At 39.2% G+C, this 24435-nt stretch overlaps 2 protein-coding genes across 4 annotated transcripts in view; one reads left to right on the forward strand and one right to left on the reverse strand.

Moving 5' to 3' along the window:
* The window catches only part of TRMT1L (tRNA methyltransferase 1 like), a 54567-nt gene extending 46757 nt beyond the window's left edge, over positions 1 to 7810 (reverse strand). Inside the window, exons 1-3 of the mRNA XM_059412781.1 lie at positions 7487 to 7810; positions 2806 to 2916; positions 1367 to 1480 (exon numbers count right to left, since the gene is read on the reverse strand). Coding sequence (XP_059268764.1) covers positions 1367 to 1480; positions 2806 to 2916; positions 7487 to 7709 — 448 coding nt within the window. The 5' untranslated portion in view covers positions 7710 to 7810. The remainder of the gene's footprint in view (positions 1 to 1366; positions 1481 to 2805; positions 2917 to 7486) is intronic.
* SWT1 (SWT1 RNA endoribonuclease homolog) overlaps positions 7810 to 24435 on the forward strand; it is a 104369-nt gene continuing 87743 nt past the window's right edge. For 2 of the 3 annotated variants that reach the window (XM_059412778.1, XM_059412779.1), the window contains exons 1-4: positions 7810 to 8274; positions 12573 to 12662; positions 14576 to 14656; positions 18124 to 18182. In XM_059412778.1, the coding sequence (XP_059268761.1) occupies positions 7819 to 8274; positions 12573 to 12662; positions 14576 to 14656; positions 18124 to 18182 (686 nt within the window). In that variant the 5' untranslated portion in view covers positions 7810 to 7818. Of the gene's footprint in view, positions 8280 to 12572; positions 12663 to 14575; positions 14657 to 18123; positions 18183 to 24435 lie in introns of all 3 variants that reach the window. The other variant, XM_059412780.1, reaches the window with a different exon arrangement.

Consider the following 24435-nt stretch of genomic DNA (forward strand, 5'->3'; position numbering starts at 1 on the left):
GTTGGGGTACCAGATGGTGGGTATTATAGAGGGCACAGATTGCATGGAGCACTGGGTGTGGTGCAAAAATAATGAACACTGTTATGCTGAAAATAAACAAAAAATAAATTTAAAAAAATTAAACATAAAGGACAGGATGGCCTCTAATTTAGTCTCTAATTCCCTTTTCTCTAAGTGACTAGTCATAACCTTTTACCAATAATACTAAGAAAATTCTTTCCTGGGATTAAAACTCCAGATAACCACATTTAGCAACACCTATGCTCACAAATTCATATACAAATATGCATATGTTTAAGATGGATATTTAGGGCTTTGAGGGTAGAGTTTTTTTTATCCATATGAAGCATCATAAACTCTCCTCTCAAAATGTGTGTTGACACATGCAATAGCAGTTTTTCATGGAAATCCTTCCAAATAAGCTAGTATAGATCTAATATATACTCTTTACAATGGTGGCATAAGAATTTATGGTATGTATACACCATATTACAGTCAACCAACACGTTTTTATTTTAGTTTCAAGTTTTTGTCATTAAGTATATGCTACAGTGAATATTCTTGTACATTTATCCTTATTAATTGATTCTTTTACTCCCAAAAGAGGGAGTACCTGGTCGAGAGGTATGTGAATTTTTAAATTTAAAAAACATTGCCAGATCTCTTTCCAAAAATGCTGTACTAATTCACATAAGTCACTCTAAGAATAATTCATTATATCTAAAAAGTCTTTTAACTTGGTGAGATCTCATTTTTTGTCCTTTAATTTTATTCTTTATGAGACCTCTTATTCAGTCCCCCAAATTATATCATTTTTGTCACTACTGTAATTGGTATCTTTTTTATAATTTTCATTTATCTAGAGTAGAGAAAGACTATGATTTTAAATATTTATCTTATATCCCACTACTTTTTTAAAAATCCCACTACTCTTTTCAACTCTAATCTTTTTAAGCCATCAGCAGAAAAAAAGATATTGTCTTCTTTCCCAATATTCACACTATATATTTTTTGTTTTGCATTTACTACACTTTCAAAATTATGTGTCAGATGGTAGTTGTTCTAACATAAAAGAAAAAGTATTAACTTTTTAAAACATAGTTCAAAAAGTTATAGGGACCCCAGGGCCAAGCAAAATGCCAGTATAGAACAGATGCTTAATAAATGTTTGCTAAACTAAACTACACTTACAACATACATCCATTGCCTAGAGAGTTCCATAATTGTTTATTAAGAAATACATTAAAAGGACATTAAATCCCTCACAATTTTAAATGGAAAATATTTGAATTTGTTCACAATAAAATTCCAAAACTTCTATTAAATCTTGACACATTTAGTTTTTAGCAAGCACAAGAATACTAACCTTCAAATTCAACTGAGACTTTCCAGTGTAAATTCTGAAGGTGACGACGAAGCTTATGACTATTACAAGCTCTGAATTTCTCCTTAGGGCACAACGGACAAGACTGTTTGTTTCCTGACCAAAAAAAAAATAAAATAAAAAAGAACCAATAAAGCACCGAGCAGACAGGCTACTAATGCCTCAATTTAGCTGCGAAAGAAGTAGCAGGGGACTCTCTCCACCCAACACACACACTTCTCAGATAACGTCTATGTTAACAGTAGGGAGAGTCATCTCTGCCTCAACAGGTAGTTAATAATCAGCACATGGTCAGTGATTAATTTTTTTACCCTAAAACTCTCCTCTCTGGGGCTACCTGATAACTTTGTTGCCACCGGGAAGAGAAAAAAGGAGAAAGTAATAAAGTACATGATATCCCTCTGGCCAAAAGGCCTGCCAGAGAGAGCATCACTAGGTACACTGGACAGGGGAGAAGGCAGTACTTGTCACACTCCCAGGGAGGCAGGAGCCGGGAAGACAGTGTGAGCACCTGCTGTGGCATTCTGCTCTGGCAGCAACAAAACCAGTTAACATGCAGAGTAAGAAAAATGGAAGGAGTGAAAGGACCTAGTGGGATCCAAAATAACTGCTATTCTGGGACAAGGAGCATGGTTAGAACCACTGTAACCAATTAGCAAATTTGTAAGTTCTTCCTTCTTCATTAATGAAAAGATTACGGATCATAAAAATACAAGTCTTATTTAATTAGAAATGTAATGGATCTCAAATAAAAACTTTGAGCAACGAAAAAAATTAAAATCTCAAATTCAGGTTTAAAACAATAAACATACACAAAAACAATCAGCAACTCACTTAATTTTTAATCCGAGTATCTTTAACATACAGCACACTGTAAATATAGTCAAAATTAATTTTTCTATGTGCTCTGCTTACTTCAAAAAACCATGAAGTGATACTGAGGATGGAATTCAAGCACTGAGGATGGCAAAGCGGAAAGAGAGGAGCTTGAGGCGTGACAACAATGAGGAACGCTTGCTCCAGCCTTAAATTGCCCACCTAGGGACTTTGTTTATGTGACTGAATATAATACGCCTTTAGTTATTAAAGGCAGTGGTTTTTTGGGACTTCTGTTGCTTATAGTTAAATGCAAATCTGAACTAAAAGAATACGCAGTCCTTACATATCCACAAAATTGTAATATCCTTGGGGAACTGTGAAACAACTAGTCTCCACAGCACCTGTGAAAGCAGGCGGCTACCAATTTCCTGAATGAGAAAATTTTATTATTGCTCTAGTAAAGTGGCAGTAAACAAATCTACTCCCAGCAAATTTTCATGAGTTACTAAACTACACTTACAACATACATAAGATAAAAAGCAAAAGATAAAAAGCAAAAGAAATTAAGAGGGGGGAAAAAGACCCTCAAAATATGGAAATACCTGCATCAAGATGATCTGAGTTCAATGAACTGGCAGAGTCAAAATCTCCTTCAGCTACGAAGGCTAACTTCTCTAGATCAGCAAGCTGCCTTTGGATTGAGATGTGTCTCTCTGAAAGGAAATTTTAAGAGTTAGGAGATTAGTTTTTAAAAACCTGAATTCTAGTTCTATTTTTATTTGATCGTGTCACAGAGACTCCTCCACTTTTATTTCCTGTAGCATGGTGCCCTGGCACCTAGATGGGGACTACTGCTGCAATTCTGCCTATAAAATGACAAGTGTGCCTCAGAACGTGAAAAGTTGGGGGAAAAAAACACTGTGAAACTTCACACCTTTTAACTTTTATCTAATTATTCAATATAATTCTGCAGAAAATGTTTTTTTCTCCGTACAAAATGCTGAAGTAAGAAACATAAGCCACGCTTCCTATCTTTAAAGAAGTTTCAAGGGGCACCTAGGTGGCTCAGTGGGTTAAAGCCTCTGCCTTTGGCCCGGGTCAAGATCTCAGGGTCCTGGGATAGGGTCCTGGGATTGAGCCCTGCATTGGGCTCTCTGCTCAGCGGGGAGCCTGCTTCCCTTCCTCTCTCTCTGCCTGCTTGTAATCTCTGTCTGTCAAATAAATAAATAAAATCTTTAAAAAAAAATAAAGAAGTTTCACCTAGGCAGGAAAGATACTGATATGTTACCAACTGTAACACAGCGCAGGATGAAATGAATACCGGGGGTATATAGTGTGGGTATACAGGAAGGAGGAAGGAGGAATTAATTCTAACAAGTGCCTTTGAGAATGTCTTCCCCAAGGAAGTGACATTTGACTGAGATGTAAGTTATGAAAAGAATTTCAGTAAGCAGAAATTTGGTGGCTGGCCTTATAAGCTAGTAATCTCATGAATAAAGGTATAAGGTGTAAAAAAAAAAATACAGCCACCTCTATCCCACCCTTGGCTGGAATGTAGTATGTTTGGAGAATGGAGGTGGTGGAAGAAGCAGCAGCCAAAAATGTGGTTCAGATCACGAAAGGCTTAAATTCTATGCAAGTTAGTCTGGACTGTCCTCTTCAGGCAACGTGAAGTCTTTGCAAGTTTTTGAGGGAGTGAGTAATATGATTTGAGTGCACTTCAGGAGGTTATCTCTGTCTGTAGAATCAAAGATCAGTAACTGAGATGAGTTAGTAATAGAAAGGTAAAGAACAGATGGGGAAAAAAGAATGCTGGGTGTGAGAAATAACCATGAATGAAGACTGCATTCAAGAATGGTTCCCAGATTTCAAGTTTACATGGTTGAGAATAATGGTATGATTAACCAATAAAGGAAGAGGAACACATTTCTGGCAGATAAGAGGAAAGGAGAAAAAGTAATTTAGTTTTTGACACAGTGTTTGATATACTACAGGTATTCATCCTCAAGTTCAGTATGCAGTTGAGTTGTTTTTGGAGTTCAGGAGGATATAAATCATAAATACAAGTTAGGTGAAAGTATGAGCTGAAGAAAGCCTAAGGAAAAAAAAACCACTATGGGAAAAAGAGAAGAAAAAGGCCAAAAATCCAGTCCCGGTAACATATTTTTAGGTTTCTCAAACATTACACATTCTTCAAACGACATACTTACAAACTTTGGAATATATGAATATATCTTTCCAAAGTACATTTAACATATTCTTGATTTGGGCTTGGAAATGCATTCCCCAATGCCACTGAACCCACTACTGATTAATATAAATGGTTATAATTCCGAAGGGCCATATGGAGGGATGCAGGTAATGTAAGAGACACGGAGGAAAATCATCAAGGAGGGTAGATTCAAAAACAATAAATGGTAAAGGAGATAGCTTTATCTTATAACTTATCTTATACCTTATCTTATATCTTATACCTTATCTCAAGATAAAGCAGAAGCCAAGAAAAAAAGAGAATGTAAAAGGTTCAACACTAAGTATCACAGATAGTTGTAGAAATCAATAGAAAACTACTGGATTTAGTATTTAGCAGGTCTCCCATCACCTTTAAGAAAAAAGGTTCAGTGAGATGTTCTGGAATACAAATGGGATTAGAAGAAAAAAATATAGAAAATCACACAGATTATTTCAAAAAGTGTGGCAGTATAAAAAAGGAGATAGATGGGATTGGAGGTTGCTTTTTCTTTCTTTTTAAGGAAAGACTTGAATATGCATATCCCAAAGGAAAGTAATGTTTACAAAGGAGGAGCTTGAATATACGAATACAAGACTAGGAGCTGAAAATTGGCAGGAAAAGATCCCCAACTGGAGAGATGATAGTAAACCGCAGGACTCTCTAGTATTCATTACACAACAAGGTTATACAGTTTAGAACCTGAAACCTTTAAATTCTATTCTTACCATAGATACCCTCCTGCCTGTTCCTCTCCAAGCTTCACTCCCAGCTCCTTCTGTGTCCTTGTTTTTCTTTCCCCAAAATAAACAGTAAGACAGCAGGGGATATGCCTTCCTCATTTTTGTAATGATTAAGTGCCCAGTACTGTATCTCGTACACAGCAGGCACTATGGTTTGTTAAATAATTAAAAAAAAATCGTTAGTCTTTTTGGATGCAGTAACAGAGTCAATAATTTTGGAATTCAATTCAGCACTATCAGACATTCCTGCTCAACTTTACTAAAAGACAAATTTTCACCTCATTTTTAAATGAGAAAAGCAAAGAGCAACAATTAACTTGTCATACTAGGTATTGTTCAAATGACTTTATAATGAGATATGATTTCTATAAATAGGCAAAAATTTTCCCAAATGAGCAAAAACTTAATTGCTAGGTGAGACCACAAGATTCAGGCAATGAATCCATGTGTACAAATCAATCCTTTGAATTTGCAATCATAAAGACTTTCAGCTTCCAAAGTTCAAAGTTCTGTTCATGTGAAAGTATATAGTACTATATAAACCTGTGCTTACTGAAATCATCCTAAATCGTACAAAATAAGAGACAGGAGCCTGGTATGTTAGACGAGAATAACGAAAATCCTGTAATCCACTATTAAAACTCTCAAAGATCTGTCTAAAGATTCATGATATGCCTTCGTATGTATACCTCTCAAATTACTTTCTGGTTCAAGATAGTAGATAGCAGACAATCTGTACTTAAATCACTCAAACTTTTTGTAACATGCTAGTAATTCTGAAGTCAACAGGCAAACCTCTTGTTAAATCAGATGAATCCAAGATGCTAGGAGTTTCTTTTACAACTTCTGATACTTTTTCCTCATTTTTCAGTTCTATTTCAAATATGCCATCTTCATCTTGCCTACTTAAGACTGATTTCGAAGGACTAACTAGACCACATAAAAATAATTTTTAAAATGTGATTAATATATATTTCTAACGCATTTCAGATTTCTCAATCACTACATATTTGCCCCAGTAATGCATTTTTCAGGTTTCTCAAACATCATACATTCTTCAAATTACATACTTCCAAATTTTGGAATATTTATCTTCCCAAACTATGTTTAACATTCTGGCTGGTGGGGAGGAGGAGAAAGCACACAGTCCCTAAAGCTGCTGAACCAATTCTGATTAATATAAACAAATCTAATGTAGAGGTAGGGAAGGGAGGCTACTCAGGAGAGTGTACCACCCCCCTGCCAACTGTAGGGACCCTTATTTTGCATCTACTACCTCTGATCTTATATGAGGAGGAGAAGCCTACCCGAAGAACACTTTGGCCTTTTCTGTGATCAACTCTACTCTTTAATTTACTGTGACAATTTTTATGTGGCTTTAAAATTGCAAAGCTACTCTACTGGACTACAACTACCCAAGTGATGTATAAATATTAAATGCCCAACTGTCCTAGAAGAAAATGAATTATTTTGTTATTAATTCAGAAAGAACATAACGGTCAATTTATGGACCACAAAATAATTAAAAACAAACAACAACAACTTTCTGAGACTTTACATTTAAAAGTGTTCAGAAGATTCTCAAGTGTTTCTCTTTATGGTCCAATAAATCACCACTTAGAAAACATGCAAGCACATACATTAGCACAATAATACGGGCTATTAATTTTCAGCAGTCCAGTTATGATGGAACGGAGGGCAGAACTCAACTGGTATTTATGACTGAGGGACGACATCCAGAATTTAGTCGACCCTTTCTTAAACTACTCATCAGCCTCAAATTCTTTTTGAAAGCAAGCTGCTAAAGAAGATTAGTAAGAAAAGGCCATCTCTTTGTGTATATCGAGCACAAGAACTAGTTGGTAACAATGGTTTCCACATCTTGGCAGCTACGATCTACCACAGTAAACAGGTTGCCTCGGTTACCATATCACATTTTGAAGGACTTAGTGAACCACCGCAGACGGAGCTGAGAGGGAAACTACCAAATTAGTGTAACTCCCTATTTGCGTAGCAGAAAAAGACCCCCTTTAACGAAGAAGCCCTCGACCTCATTATTTCCTTTTATCTGCAGCACTCCTGGCCTCCACAAACCCTTCACCACGATGTCCTCGAGGTTTGGGGACATGCCTTCTCCCATTCTGTACCCGCTTTACCCGCTACACGGGTCCCTCCTCCCTCCCCCCACATCCCTAAACCTGTCTTTCCCCATAAAAAACATCCCAGTGAAGAAGGGCCTCCCCTACTCCCCAGCAAGGCGCACTTCCTCGCTTCTCTTGCGGCAGAAAGATCTAGGCCTCCTGCACTTACTGCTTTCAGCCTCGTCAGGGGCAGAGGCTAGGGACGGGGACAGGGCCGGAGCCTGGGCCAGGGCAGGGGCTGGGGCTGGAGCCGAGGCCGGAGTCGGAGCCGAGTCCGGGGCCGGAGCTGGGACCCGAGCCGAGTCCGGGGCCGGGGTCGGGACCTGGACCTGGGCCACCTCCGCCTCCTCCTTCTCCTGGGGTAGCAGCTCCTCCTCCGCCATATTCTCCATAGTTACCGCCTCCGTGCCAGGCCCGCCCGGGGACCAGGAGGGGCTCACGGCGGGGTGAGAGAACTGGCGTGAATGCCCAGAGGGCTGGATCCAAGGAGTGGGAAAGCAAATGGGAAGGGCTGGATGCGTGCAACAGACAAAAGATGAAGAACCAGTGACCAAATCCTGTCAGCAGAAAAATAAAAAGCCAGAGGTAGCGATTCGCGGTCCCGTCCGCTTCCCTTTCCCCGAGGCGTTGCGACGCCACCACAGCCTGCGCAGAAACGTATCGGGGACGGCGACCAATGAGGTAAGAGAGTTCTGCTTCCACGGTGCGTCTCGGTTCCAGCCGTCAACCAAGGAAGCGAAGCAAGACTACAATGCCCAGGGTGCAGCGCGCCAGCCGGGGCGGAGCCGGAGTTCCAAGTCCTTGGAGGAAGTAAATGCAAAGCTAAACAAACGCTCGCAACGTTGGAGTAGTAGTCTGGGTCCGAGTGCAGAACTACATTTCCCAGCGAGCATCGGGTCCGGGGGAGACCCTTTTTCTTGGCCTGGGCCTCCGGAGTCGCCACCGCTGCGGGCGCTGGTAAGGTAAGTGGGGCGTTAGTTGACGTTTTGCTGGGCAGTTCTCACCTCTCTCCCTCTGGTACCTTAGCGGGTAGCCAGCGGGTCGGAGGATTCCGGAGGCCCCTCGAGCCTGGGCGGGGCGACTCTGTAGGCGGATCCGGGGTTGAGTCAGCTTGGTGAAGGGTGGGGTTCTGGTCGTCTCTAGGTCTGGAGTTGCCCCTCGCCCAGGGTGAGAATCTGGTTTGTTCTTGCCGAGCCCCTGGGCCCCGGGGACGTGGGAGCTGCTAGCGAGCTTCCCTGCTAGCCTGGTTTATTTGGAATCAGTGTCTGCGCTTCCCTTCGCACCCTCATCCACACTGTGACCTGAATACTTCTCCTTTTGTCTTTATTTTGCTTTAACCTACGTATTCTTATTAGCACTGCCCTGGGGTCGTGGGGGTCTTGTGGGTAGAGAAGAGCGTGTGTTTCTGCGCGCGCCCTACACCTGCAGTTAGACTTAATAACCAGAGCTCTGAGTGTCTTTTGAGTTTTGCGGCACCTGATTGATGCGATTCCGATTCCACACGGCGTCTGCCAGTGAGTCCTCTGGCCCGTGTACTTCTCTTCCCTTCACTCCCCGGCCTGCTTGAACTTCAGTCTCAAGCATTCATTCCCTTGGCGCAGGCAGAGGAAAACTTGAATTTTCCGGGACTGGTCCGAATGTTATAAGCAGCAGGGAAGCAGAAGGAAGCCCCTTTATGTCTTAGGAGACTCGAACTTCCAGTTGGGTTTTCTTAGTTAATAAAGGTGCTCCTTAGTGCCTAGCGAGCTCATTGGTCTATTTATTTCCTAGTTGTTCAGCCCAGGTGAGAGCTAGTGTGATGATTTGGCGCTTGGAAAGTGTAGCAGGATTTAGTTGCCACCTCCCAACCCCCCAGTAGTTAGGAAGTGCGTCTGGAGGCTTCCCCCTACCTTCCCTAGTGAGTTAGTTCTAAAGTCCTCATACTGCCTTCAACCTCAACTTAAAAAAAAAAAAAAAAAAGTTACTGGGAGAAAGCACGTGAGGGGGGAGGGAGGAGCAGAGGGAGGAGAGAGAATCCACGCCCACTCTCTGGGACCCGCGCGGAGTTGGAGGCGGGACTAGTCTCATCTGGAGATTAGGACCCCAGCGGAAACCAAGAGTGCCATGCTCCACCCACCGAGAGGCGCACCCCCACCCCAACTTTTAACTAGTTTTCCGGAATGTAGAACTGCCTCAACTGCTCTTAACAGTCAATTAAAAATGGGAAAATAGGGCGCCTGGGTGGCTCAGTGGGTTAAGCCGCTGCCTTCAGCTCAGGTCATGATCTCAGAGTCCTGGGATCGAGTCCCGCGTCGGGCTCTCTGCTCAGCAGGGAGCCTGCTTCCCTCTCTCTCTCTCTCTCTGCCTGCCTCTCTACCTACCTGTGATCTCTCTCTCTGTCAAATAAATAAATAAAATCTCTAAAAAAAAAATGGGAAAATAACACGTTGTAACTTACAGGAATGAGTAGTGGCTAACTATATTGTGCCTCATTCAAGCATCATTGATTTTTTTTTTAAATTTCCAAAAGGCTAGATGGTTAATTGAAAGCTTGATTCAGTGTATCAGTCTCACTATTTAACACCAGCTGGAAACCAGAAGATAAAGAGGGTTAGCTTTTAGAGTGTGAATTCTATGGGACTTTTAATAAGAATTTCTAAACATGATCTGTGCTGTTTTTTTAAAAAGATTTATTTATTCATTCATTCATTCATTCATTCATTCATTCATTTATTTATTTATTTATTTATTTATTTATTTATTTATTTATTTGACAGAGAGAAATCACAAGTAGATGGAGAGGCAGGCAGAGAGAGAGGGAAGCAGGCTCCCCGCTGAGCAGAGAGTCCGATTCGGGACTCGATCCCGGGATCATGACCTGAGCCACCCAGGCGCCCCATGTGCTTTTGAGACTCCTAAAAAAAAGGAATCTTCAAAGTTTGAAGAGTTATATTAAGTGACTGTGTTAGTCATTTATTGCTGCCTAAGTTATCCTAAAGCTTAGTGTTTTTTTTTTTTAATTTTATTTATTTATTTGACAGAGATCACAGGTAGGCAGAGAGACAGAGGAAGCAGGCTCCCCGCAGAGCAGAGAGCCCCCGCTTGATCCCAGGACCCTGGGATCATGACCCATGCCCAAGGCAGAGGCTTTAACCCACTGAACCACCTAGGCGCCCCTAAAGCTTAGTGGTTTAAAACAACAATACACATGACCTCTCAGGTTCTTTGCATCAGGAATTCAGAAGTGGCTTAATGGGGTATACCTGGTTCTGAGTCTCATGAGGCTGCAGTGAAGATAGCAGCCCCGATGCTTCCACTCAAAGGCTTGATTAGGGCTCCAGGGTTGGCTTCAACGCGGGCATGCTTACAGGCCTGGCAGCTGGTTCATTTTTGGCAGTGGGCTTCAGTTCCTCACTGGTGGGCTGCTCCGTGGACTATGTGATTGTCCTCATGATATGGTGGCTGGCTTTCTCTAGAGTAAGTGAAAAACACAAGCCACAGTGTCTTATATGATCTAGCCACATACCGCCATACAGCAATTCCTATTGGGGTCACAGACCAGCTCTATGTACTGTGAGAGCACTGCATGAGAGTGTAATTACTGGGCACCAGACATCATCAGGAACCACTTAGGAGGCTGGCCAGCACAGGAAGTCTCCCCTTTGAGTTTGTATTTTGATTTTAATAAAATCAACATGAATTTCACACTATTATAAATATAAACATTTGTCATGGTAAACATAAATGTGTTTTTCCTTTGATAGTCCACTATCTTCAGTGATTTTTTTTTTCTTCAGTTTTTTTTTTCAATTGGCTTATGGGTGAGGGGTTTAAATTTAGCCTTATTTTGTATTCAAAGCAACAATGTAAGATGAACATGGATCAGTTTAAATCAAAAAAGTTAACATAAGTAGTCCATTGCCTCTAAACAGTTCATTTCATGGAATTTATTGTGGTTTTTTTTTTGTTTGTTTGTTTGTTTGTTTTTATTGTACCTTTTCCCAAAATGGAATAGAATCCTTGGAACAAGAAAGGGAAAAGAATATTATTCCTCTAATCTGGAAGCTCAATTGTGAATTCAATTGATTCCATACATGATTTTACAAATCAAAATTTTGGGGTAATTTAGGATTGTTCTTAGAAGTTCAAGGGATACCTGGGTGGTTCAGTCGGTTAAGTGTCTGCCTTCAGCTCCTAATCCTGGGCTCCTGGGGTCCAGTCCTGCATCAGGCTCCTTGCTCAGTGGGGAGTCTGCTTCTTCCTCTGCCTCTGCCCCTGTTGTGTTCTTGCTCTTTCTCTCTTTCTCTGACAAGTAAATAAATAAAATCTTTTAAAAAGTCTGTATTAAATATTCTTTTTTAAAATAGATTTTTATTTATTTATTTGACAGGCCGAGATCACAGATAGGCAGAGAGGCAGGCAGAGAGAGAGGAAGGGAAGCAGGCTCCACGCTGAGCAGAGAGCCCGATGCGGGGCTTGATCCAAGGACCCTGGGATCGGGACCTGAGCCAAAGGCAGAGGCTTTAACCCACTGAACCACCCAGGCGCCCCTTAAATATTCTTTTATTAGTTTTTATTATTAGGCTTCTCTTAGCTGTCAGCATTTTTCTTCTTTCTCTTTATATTATCAAAGCATTCTGAAGTTTGATTTAGTGTTATTGATCATTCTTTTATAGAATTTCACTTACTATAGTCATGACTGACCATGAGTCAGTGCCTGCTTACATTCATAGTTTCCATATGTGTCACTGTCAGCAATAAACTCTCCTTTGGGCTTTGCTGTTAGACTCCTTTTATATCTTCCCATCCCATGACCCAATGAGGTTCCCATTCTCTGGCCTTTCCATTCCAGCACAGGATGCTTCTGCTACATGCTAAGTTGAATAGAGGGTGTGTCAGGAAAATAAAGACTTAGAACTAATTGGTTTTGAGGTGTAGGTTGGGCACAAGGGAACAGTCTTGTAGGCAGTTGAAAATGGTGATCAGAAGCTTGAGAGAGAAGGTCAGGGCTAAAGGCACAGTTTCGAGAGGTCATTCCTAGAAAGGTGGTAGATGGAATTGAAGGAGAGGAAGAGATCAATATGAGGGAGACTATAAGTGAAATAAAGTGGAACGAGAGAATCCTGTTCTCTTGGGAATGGTTAGAAGACGGAAATAATTTTGTAAAACTCCAGTCTTTTTAAAACTGAAAGACGACGAATTTCTAATGTATTTTGTTGTGGTGGTGGTAAAACCAAACAAAACACATAAACACCTAAATATGTTTTTTATTTTAGCTTTTCAAAATGTCCAACAGAGAATCTTGTGGCGAAAAAGAGAAGTCCCGGAGAAAAGGCACCACTGCATCACTGAGCTTTGATGTCCAAGTAAGAATTTTGATTTACTGACGCAGAGAATACTTTCTGCCTGTGTATTTTTGCGTAATGAAAAAAAAAACACCCCTCAGTTTTAAAATGAGTTACGTAAATGTTTTGTTTTGCCCTTCTGACCCAGGAGAAGTAATTTGTTTTTCCCATTCTTTCTTTCCCCCCATTCTTTTTTTTTCTTTTTTTAAGATTTTTAAAATTTATTTATTTGACAGAGAGAGAGAGATCACAAGTAGGCAGAGAGGCAGGCAGAGAGAGGGGGAAGCAGGCTCTCCGTTGAGCAGAGAGCCCGATGTGGGGCTCAATTCCAGAACCCTGGGATCACGACCCGAGCCAAAGGCAGAGGCCTAACCCAATGAGCCACCCAGGTTCCCCTCCCCCCATTCTTTACTTGCATTATTTTGTCGATTCCTCACAACTGTAGGAGATAGGTACTATTATTATCCCAATTATACAAATGCCAGAACTGAGGCTTAGGGAGGTAAGTAATTTGCAGAGGCATTTCTGACTTGATGCTAGGCCCCCCCCCCAGACTCTCCTTTACATAGAAATAACGCACCATTAGACCTTTTTGCACCACCTTCATCATTTACTGAGCATTGTAAGGTTATATGCTCTTCAGTCAGAATGGGCCATCATATTCAGCGGGAGGCTGAGTTCGGAATGGATGCTCACCAAGTGTCCTTTGCTGACTCCGCCTCGTCTTAAACTATAACTTCAAGTGCCCAGTTGCATTTACCCAGTTGAGAAGTTGCAGTTCCATTCTTTCATTTGGTTGGGCCTACATCCTGGTTGTCACCCCCCACCTGCATCGAGTCTATCAGCAAATTGTATCAGCCTTCTCTTAACAAGATAGTCTGACTCCCTCCTCTGCTACCACCAGACAATCAGCTGGCCTCCTCAGATGGTTGCAGGAGTTTCCAAATTGATCTCCCTGCTTCCACCTTTGCCTCCCATTGTTCTCTTCTCAACAAGCCCCCAGGATGATCCTGTTAGAATGTGAGTCAGATCATGTCTCCTTTGCTCAGTACTACCTGTTGGTTGTCCTCCTCACCCAGCGTGCCAGTTGACGTCCTGGCGGGGGCCTACAAAACAACTGACCCCCCCCCCCATCTGGCTTCCCTCTCATTCTCCTGTTGCCTTCACCATTTTGTGGTTTCGCAATCCAGGCACATTCCTGCCTCAGGGGCTTTGCCCTTCAGTGGAAAACTCTAGATAAGCACATAGTTTCTTCTTCCCTCCTTCAGGTCTCCAGTCTTCTGTCAGCTTATCAGTGGGGCTTTTTCTGACTACCCTGTTTAAAATTGCAGCTGCTTTTTTTACACCACCTCCCAGCCCTTCCTGCCCTCTTTCTCTTTTATAATTTTTTTCCTAGTGTCTCATCTGACATGGTAAATATATTGTTTATTTATAAATTCCTGCCCCAAATTTTATCTTCCATGAGGGCAGGGACTTCTGGGTTTTCATTAATCTGTCCCCACCATCTAGAATATCTTTGGTACACAGTAGGTCCTCAAAATATGTTTGTCCTGGGTCTACTGAATTTTGGATCCCCTGGGAAATGACTGGATATATGGTTTTGCTTTGTAGACGACTGAATTCCACCATGGCAATGCCTCCTCCCGAAGCCTTTATCTGAGCGGTCAGCTGGCCCTCCAGCTTTAGCTCTCGTATCCTATCTCATCTCTAATTCAAGAGCATCTAGATCTTCTGATTTCTACTTGAGTCTTCCTTCTAATTGAGTTTCCCTCCCCCTTACCAAAGTTTGTGTGGCTTTAAACATTTTTCCCTCCAAAGTTTATTATGAATGTAGAAAGAATGTTAGTTTATAATAACAATGATTAAATAACGCTGTCTTAGACTGTGCTTAATTTTGTGCTTTTTTTTTCTTTTTTTCCAAATGGCATGCTTAGGATAAGACAGAGAAAAAAACTTCAAGTTCTACTAGTTCAGCTTGCTGTGTAAGGTCAGTTTCATCAGAGAAGAGAAAACTGGTGAGTGTTCGTATATTGTAGCCAACTCTTAGATATTATTAATATTAAAGTTTTAATGTGTGATGAGAAGGTTTATGATACATATTCCCCCACTACTTTTCCACTCATTTTTTCTTTCTCTTATACTTTGCGATAGCCAATAGAAAAAACACCAGTGTTTGGTTTCTTCCTTCTACTCACCAAAAAGGATTTAATAAGTTATTTCTTTGTGCAGTTAGACTCTATCATGCAGAGTTAGACAACATGGATATAAATTAAGAGAGTTTTTTTTTTTTAATTCAATTAGCCAACATATAATACATCATTAGTTTCAGATGTGTAGGCGTCAGTAATTCAGCAGTTGCATATGACACCCAATGTTCATCACATCACATGCCTTCCTTAATGCCTGTCACCCAGTTACTCCATCACCCCATCCATCTGCCCTCCAGCAACCCCCAGTTTGTTTCCTGTAGTTAAGAGTTTGTCATGGCTTGTCTCGCTCTCTGATTTTTTCCCATTCAGTTTTCCCTTCCCTTATGATCCTCTGCACTGTTTCTTATATTCCAAGAAATATGAGAAATAGAAGTTATATATATTATTAATTATATTAATCATAATTATATTTATACAAATACACAATATTTATACTATATTAATATATATTATTAGTTAATTATATGAATTATAATCATATTTATAATTCATATAATCAATAAGTAATATATTCCAAATTAATAAATATCAATATATTCAATAATTAACAAAGTATGAATTATAATTAATATAATTAATCAAAAATTAATTATATGAATTATATTTATAATTCATAAAATTAAGAAGTTATATATAATTAATATATTCCAAGAAATATAAGATGAAATATAAGTGAAACCATATGATAATTGACTTTTTTTGATTGACTTATTTCACTCAGCATAATATCCTCCAGTACCATCCACGTTAATGTAAATGGTAAATATTCATCCTTTTTTGATGGATGAGTAATATTCCATTGTGTGTGTGTGTGTGTGTGTGTGTGTATGTATACACACACCATATCTTTATCCATTCATCTGTCAATGGACATCTGGGCTCTCTCCACAGTGGCTATTTGGTCATTGCTGCTATGCACAGTGGTGTACAGGTGCCCCTTTGGATCACTACATTTGTATCTTTGGGGGAAATACCCAGTAGTGCAATTGCTGGGTCATAGGGTAGCTCTATTTTCAACTTTTTGAGGAACCTCCATACTGTTTTCCAGAGTGGCTGAACCAGTTTGTGTTCCCACCAGCGGTGTAGAACATAGTTTCTTTGCATCCTTGCCAACATTTGTTGTTTCCTGTCTTGTTAATTTTAGCCATTCTCACAGGTGCGAAGTGGTATTTCATTATGGTTTTGATTTGTTGTTTCCTTGATGCCAAGTGATGTCGAGCATTTTTTCATGTGTCTGTTGGCCATTTGGATGTCTTCTTTGGAGAAATGTCTGTTCATGTCTTTTGCCCATATCTTGACTGGGTTATTTGATTTTTGCATGTTGATTTTGATAAGTTCTTTATAGATTTTGGATACTAGCCCTTTATCTGATATGTCATTTGCAAATATTAAGAGAGTTTTTAAGTCTTTTCCCATATATGGTTTTATTTGGCTTTACAAGATCCTTTGGAGGTAGCCAAGGCAGATGCGTAGCATTTGTGTTTTCAGATTCAGAAATTGAGATCTAGGAGGTTAAGTGACTTGTCCAAGGACACAAAATTGTTTATAGCAACAGAGCCAAATCCAGAGTCATGCAAATAATTAAAAAGACATTAAGCTAGTACATGGGTGGTTGGTGAAGTACTCAGGGCATTCAGGTTGATGTTAGGTGTATGTCGGGATAGCACTGTGGTCATGGGTAATAAGGGAAAGTAATTATGAAAATTGTGGGAATACAGAATTCTGTTTTTAAGGATTTGCTTGTTTTTATATAATGACACTGCTGTTTCAATTTGTTTCTGTATTAGCCTTCTTAAAACACAGATTTCAATATATTTCTTCTCTATTGAAAAATCACTTTTTAGTCTGGCATTCTGGACCCTCCTAAATTTGGTCACACCTTAACTAGCCAGTTTTCTTTTTTCTTCCTGAAAACAGCCCTTTTGCTTCTACCTAGGCTGGTTTATTTTTCTCTTTTGAGTTTATACCAGTCATCTCCAGCTGCTTAGAATGCCTAAGTTTTCTTAGCAGAGGCCACCTTTTTCTTTTACTTGTTAATCTTTATTTAATCTATATTCAATCTTTAGTGTGTGTGTGTGTATACTTATGTATGTATGTATATACGTGTGTGTGTGTATACACACATATATATATATACATATATGTATATATATATGAATGAAATATTTATTAAGGGTGCCAGGGTGTTTCAGTCAGCTAAGCATCTGCATTCAACTTATCCATTCCTGTGTTGGGCTCCCTACTCTGAAGGGAGCTTGCTTCTCCCTCTGTCTCTGCCTCTCGCTGTCTCTCATGAATAAAATAACATCTTTTTTAAAATTTATTTATTTATTTATTTGACAAAGAGGGAGAGAGAGAGAGAGCGAGAGAGGGAACCCAAGCAGGGGGAGTGGGAAAGGGAGCAGACTCCTCACTGAGCAGGGAGCCTGATGCTGGGCTCAAACCCAGGACCCTGGGATCATGACCTGAGCCGAAGGCAGCAGCTTAATCCACTGAGCCACCAGGTGCCCCTCAATCTTCAGCATATATTTTGTCCGCCTTTTTTCCTAAGTATGTTCCAACTTTTGGTGTTCGATATTTTGAACTCTTTTATGACTTACTGTATGTTCTTCTGCTTTCACACTTAGGTATATCATTTCATTAGATTATTTGTATATATTCTTCTCCTCTCTGTTCTTTAACGTCTATAGGACAAGGGCTATATCCTGTTTCTCTCTTACTTCTCTTGTGCCTAGGCCTGTATCCCCAGAACACATGAAGAGACAGATTGGTAGAGATAGTAGACAGAACTGTTTCAATCCTGGCTCCGCTGCTGACTTGCTCTGTAATGTTAAGGAAGATACTTTTCTCTGTTTGTACTTTGAGTACTTTACCTATAAAATGGGGCATGATGATAATACCTGTTGTACAGGATTATTGGAAAGGTTAAATAAATTATTGTGTTAGGGGGTGCCTGGATAGCTCGGTCCTTAAGCATCTACCTTCGGCTCAGGTCATGATCCCAGGGTCCTGGGATCGAACCTTACATCAGGATCCCTGCTGGGCAGGAAGCCTGCTTCTCCCTCTCTCATTCCCCCTGTTTGTATTCCCTGTCTCACTGTGTCTCTCTGTCAAATAAGTAAATAAAATCTTAAAAAAAAAATTATTATGTCAGCCTATTCACCATTACATAGATGTGGGGAAAAAATATTGTCTCCCAGTCTTTCTCCTGTAACTAAAGTGTCAGTGCATGATTTCTATTTCCTGAATGATTCATTTTTCTTTTCTTTCAGAAATCAGATCATACAGACATTCTATACTGTGATGTAAAAAGAAGACAAGAGCTGAAAAGGTGATTTCCTTCTTTTTGTTGATATCTTTTACTTTTGGAGGCTTAGAATTGTGAGACTAAATATTTTGATACGCAAAGTTTTTTATTTGATCAGTACTGATTTGCATGCCAATATTTCTAGCTGTAGCACAGGTTATAATTATTGAATTTTTTTTTTCAAAGATTTTATTTATTTATTTGACAGAGAGATCACAAGTAGGCAGAGAAGCAGGCAGAGAGAGAGAGAGAGAGGGAAGCAGGCTCCCTGCTGAGCAGAAAGCCCAATGTGGGGCTCTACCCCAGGACCCTGAGATCATGATCCAAGCTGAAGGCAGAAGCTAAACCCACTGAGCCACCCAGATGCCCCTGATTTGTTTTTTGAAGATTTTATTTATCTGCGAGAGAGAGACAGCAAGAGTGCACAAGCAGTGTGGGAGATGGAGAGGCAGAGGGAGATGCAGAGACCCACTGAGTCGGGAGCCCAAATCAGGGCTCAATCTCAGGACCCTGGCGTCATGACCTGAGCCAAAGGCAGATTTTTAACAGACTGACATTGAATTTTTTAAATATTAGTGTAGATTTAATAAAAAGTTGAGAGAAATAAAAAGTCTATCACAATTCTATGCTATGTAAATGACACTTTCAAGTAAAATGCAGATTTTTATCTCTGGTGATTTGATTTTGACACATTCTTATAAGATGCATAACTTTGTTACATATAGTAATAGAAGAAGTTGTGTGGGTGGTTTAGAAATGTTGTAAAGATAAGTTATATATTCCCTGTGAAGAGAATATGTTGCTTATTGAATTATTATAGTTTTAAAATCACGTTATTTAAATAAGATATAGCTACAACTAGAGAACTTGTAGCATAATGGTAGGGATAATGGAGATTCCTTTTCTTTATTTTCTGTGTTCTTTGGATAAAAATTTCAGAGAACTTTGTGATGATGGCATTTCTTGCCACTAATGGGGTAAGTATAAAAGTATAGTGTCTGATGAAAGTAGATGAGATCATAGATTCTCTGAAAGTAAGTGGCTGTGGGAAAATGATAAAAATGGCATTAAATATATACATGAAATTTCTGCTTCCCAGACAAATTTAGTTAATGTTTGCTAAAAACAAGAAATTCAGCTTGCCTCTGCCTTTTCTTCAGGTTTTTTTTTTGTCTCCTCTTCTTTGTGATACTTTGCTTCTATATTATTATTCTGTTATGAATTTGACATCACATTGACTATTACTTTCTACACTTTTTCAAAATGGATTTTTAATGCCTTTTATCCTTATATTCTTCTTTTTTTTTTTTAGTTCTTAAAACACTGTGGTTTTTCACTAGTTACCTTTAGCCTTAGTAAGGGCACATTTTCTAGCCCTTGATTTTATATGTATGTATAAGAGCATGAATAGACTTTTGATCTTTCTATACAACTATCCTAGACTTGTCCACAATCTTTGGAAGGAGGAAGAAACAGTATTGTTGAATTATTTTGAGAATAGGATCTAAACTATTCCAAGAGTACAACGAAGTGCCCCTTGGCTTCAGTATTTACTCAAAATCTGCAATTTGACTTCAGGTCTTTCAACAATGAATTGTCAAATGCCTACTGCTGCATTTCTGCATTCCTGAACCCACCTGTGATCAATGACCACGCCATTGTGTGGGTTGTCATTGTATCTAACGAGAGTAACAATGTTAGTAATGTGAGCAAGGTGTGGCATTTATATTAATCGTTAATATGTGAATATTTATTTTCAGATATTGGTAAGCTCTCTAGATATAACTTGTAGTGAAATTTTCTTTTGTTGAAGACAAACTGTATGGCATACGAGATATTTTAAAACTGCCTTGTCATGTGTTTAAACAATATGGGATAGGAGCTATTATATAATGAAAAGTTGCCTGGACGAAAGAAAGCTGTCCTACTGTGCTTTGCAAACATTAGTATCGACAGTGCAGAACTTCTTTTTTGGGTTGCCTGAAGAGAATGTGGCTCATTCGCTGCTGTTGTTTATCCATTGGAGAAGTAAACAAACTTACTTGCCTCAAGGTTATGAGTATTTATTTATGGTATGTGGCATCTTCTGTAAAAATTTCCCTATTCAGTATAGGGATAGTCCCAAAATTGGTGTGCAATGAAAGCTGAGGTGCAGATGAAAAATGAGAATTTTATCATCCTGAAGCCACTTAATTGTGGTAATACATTACCACAATTCTCAATCCATGGTTTGAGTATATATAGATGTATTAACAATGAAAAATCACCAAGGGCAACAATCTTTTTTAAAATTTAAAATCAATTAATTAACATACAGTGAATCATTAGTTTAAGAGTTAGAGTTCAGTTATTATCAGTTGCATAAAACACCCAGTGCTCATTCCATCAGGTGCCCTCCTTAATGCCCTCACCTAGTTACCCCATCTCCCCACCCACTTCTCCTCCAGCAACCCTCAGTTTGTGTCCCATAGTTAAAAGTCTCTTGTGGTTTGTCTCTCTCTCTCTCTCTGATTTCATCTTATTTTTTTTTTCTTCCCTTCCCCTGTGTTCATTTGTTTTGTTCCTTAAATTAAGGGCAACAATCCTAAATCTGCTTTTGAAAATATTCAGAGAGCATTTCTCTGAGCAGTGCACTTTCAGTTAGTGGGATTTCTTCACAAGGTTGTATCACCACTGTTGACCAAATCTTTTTAAGTCCAGGAATTGAAGAGGTGAGAAGTTTTGCCTTAGTTACTGTTAGATAGATGGCAACATTGCCACCAGAAAAGCCATTATTGGCAGAATTAGCCGAAAAGTAATTTATTATTCAACTGAGCTAAGTTGAATGTAAGTATATAATTCAGTATTGTGAGTGTATGCCATGATGACCAACAAAGAAGTCTAACCGCTGATAGTATTGACAGATTGTTTCTGAGGTATGTCATATTTTAAAATGGCTACTAAATTTTTACATAGTTTAATAATAACGTGTTGACAAAATTCACACTTATTCTTATATCATGAGAGCTCATCTAGGATGTGTTTCAACTTCAGCTGAATATTGATTTTACACTATGTCACTCATAAAAGATACGTACTTTAAAAAATAAGTATTTGCTGCATGTCTAACTTGTATCTAAAAAGACTCAGAGCTTTAGTATTTTGGGTTGCAAATATAAAACTGCATTATCACAATCTAGTCTTTTGTAAGTCTAGTTGATAAGAGTTAAGTTTACGGTTTAATTTTGTTGGTCTTTTAAAAGGTATTATATTGTTGAGTTTTCATTAATTATGACTATATAGGCCATGGTCAATAGATGACTATAAAATATGCAGCACAGGGTTGTTGTGGAGAACAAATAAAAAGCAATATGAAGGGGTACCTGGGTGACTCAGTCAGTTAAGCATCTGTCTTCAGCTTGGGTCAGGATCCCAGGGTCTTAGGATTGACCCCCACATTAGGCTCCCTGCTTAGTGGTGAGTCTGCTTCTCCCTGTCTCAAAAATAAATAAAATCTTAAAAAAAAAAAAAAGAAAAAAGAAAAAAAAAAAAGAAAATGCTGAGGGAACTACAGGGTCCCCTTAAAATTTTTGAGTTACGGTTTCTGTGTTCTCCTAGTTTTTCTTTAATACAGTTGGCATTGTAAACGTGGTATATTATTAGAAGCCAAAGTCCTATTAAAATTTCAAGTTTTTTTTTTTTTTTTAAAGATTTTATTTATTCGTCAGAGAGAGAGTAGGCAGAGAGGCAGGCAGAGAGAGAGGAGGAAGCAGGCTCCCCACTGAGCAGAGCGCCTGATGTGGGGCTCGATCCTGAGATCATGACCTGAACCAAAGGCAGAGGCTTAACCCACTGAGCCACCCAGGTGCCGTCAGGTTTTGTTTTATCATTATTTACTACCAGATAAATAATGGTGGGCAGTCTTTTTGTAGGCAGAGATAGAAAGAAAATGGAATCCAATGAAGACTCAGGTGAAACTCCCATAAAAACTCCCGAGGTGTTTATAGTTTGCTCTTACGTAATTATTTGAGAAATCAGCTGTTTCCTTTCTTTTTCTCCCCCCAACCAGAGTGAAAGCAAATTGGGGGTCAGAACTCTATTGCATATGTCCTCCATGGCTTCTCCAGGGCCTCATAGAGTGACAGGCACTTAGAAGGCACTCAAAATCATTGAAGTTTTTTCGCCTTTTTTTCTGACTACCGAGTAATATCAACTTTTATGAAGCAGGAAATTTCACTTCTAGCTATTGCTACTTCTAACATTTTAGCATATTTCATTCTTGACTTTTTACTGTATTTATTTAAATTGTTGAGACCACATGATATATACAGATTTTTGCCCTGCTTGATTTTTGCTTAATATTTTATGAATATGTTTTGTTAGATCATTGAAAACTTTCATAAACATCATTTAAAATGACCATGATACTCTGTCATATTTAGTAGAATGACATATTTCTTAGTCATTTCCAAAATTTTAGTATTTACCCTTTTACCTTACTTACTATTATAAATCCTGAATTTTAAAAATGATTTTGGTCCATTTTTAATTTTTTTCACCTTGGTATAGATTTCTAAAATGGGAATTACTAGGAAGTCAAAGAATATGAGCATTTTTAGAATTCTTAATTATATCATCAAATTGTTTTATGAACACTCTCTCTCTCTCTTTTTTTTTTCCCTTGAGAGAGATAAGGAGCACAAGTGGGGGTCAGGGTGTAAAGTGGAGAGGGAGGGGCAGCAGGGTAGGGAGGGAGAGAATCTTAAACAGGCTCCAGGCTGAGTCTGATGTGAGGCTCGATCTCACCACCCTGAGATCATGACCTGAGCCGAAATCAAGAGTGAGGCACTTCCTCAACTGAGCCACCCAGGCTCCCTACCTTTGTGGAACTCCTGTATCATTTTGCATTTCTACCATGAGAGGGCCCATTTTTCAACCCTTTGTCAGTATTTAATGTTGTGTTTGTTTGTTTTTAAAGATTTTATTTATTTATTTGACAGACAGAGATCACCAGTAGGCAGAGAGGCAGGCAGAGAGGGAGGGGGAAGCAGGCTTCCTGCTGAGCAGAGAGCTGGATGTGGGGCTCGATCCCAGGACCCTGGGATCATGACCCGAGCTGAAGGCAGAGGCTTTAACCCACTGAACCACCCAGGCACCCCTTAATGTTGTTTTAAAATCTTTGTTAACTTGATAAAAAAAAATGGTATGCTGTTATAATTAGAATGTCTTTAAAAAAAAAACGATGTCTTTGATTACTAGTAAAGTTAAACTTTTCCCCCAAATATCTATTAGCCAATCCCTTTTTCTCATCAATAATTTTCTGTTTATGTCCTATTCTAGAATCAGTACTTTTTTTTTTTTTAAGATTTTAGGTATTTGTTCGAGAGGGAGAGAGAGCACAAGTAGGATGGGGGGCAGAGGGAGAAACAGACTTCCTTCTGAACGGGGAGCCCGATGTGGGGCTTGATCCTGAGACTCCTGGATCATGACCTGACCCCAAGACAGATGCTTAACCAACTAGCCACCCAGGCACCCAGAGTCAGTACTTTTTGATGAGCTTTTCATTTACTAAGGCTAATAAACTGTCACATATAAAATGAATACCATTTCCCAGTTTTAAAAATTGTCTTATTCTTTAATATGCTAAGGCTTTAAAGTGAATAGTCATTTTTAAATTTATTTTAAAGATTTTATTCATTTGACAGAGAGATTACAAGTAGGCAGAGAGGCAGGCAGAGAGAGAGGGGGAAGCAGGCTCCTCGCTGAGCAGCGAGCCCGATGTGGGGGGCTTGATCCCAGAACCCTGAGACCATGACCCGAGCTAAAGGCAGAGTCCCAATCCAGTGAGCCACCCAGTGCCCCCTATTTATTTATTTTAAAAATTTTATTTATTTAAGTAATCCCTACACCCAACGTGGAGCTCAGGTTTATGACCCCAAGATTAAGAGTCACATGCTCTTCTGACTGAGCCAGCCAGGCTCCTCATAAATAGTCATTTACAATTATTCTTTTTCTTTGTGATTTTTCCCACCGTTCTTAAGTTTAGGAAGCTCCCTATTAAGAAATTAGATTAACTATTTCCTTTTTTCCCCTATGGTTTTTAAGGGGTTAATATGAAGTGTAGCAGTTGTAATTATTTTGTACTTCAATATTTAATCTGTATGGAATTTATGCTGCCTGGTATTATATAAAGCTGTAAATTTGGTTTTTGTCCAAATAGACCAGTTATGCCATTACCATTTGTAATTCTTTCACTTCTCTTTATGTACCCATTTTTTATTCTTTTTTTTTTTTTTTT

Source organism: Mustela nigripes, chromosome 10 (genome assembly GCF_022355385.1).
Source record: "Mustela nigripes isolate SB6536 chromosome 10, MUSNIG.SB6536, whole genome shotgun sequence".
Lineage (NCBI taxonomy): Eukaryota > Metazoa > Chordata > Mammalia > Carnivora > Mustelidae > Mustela > Mustela nigripes.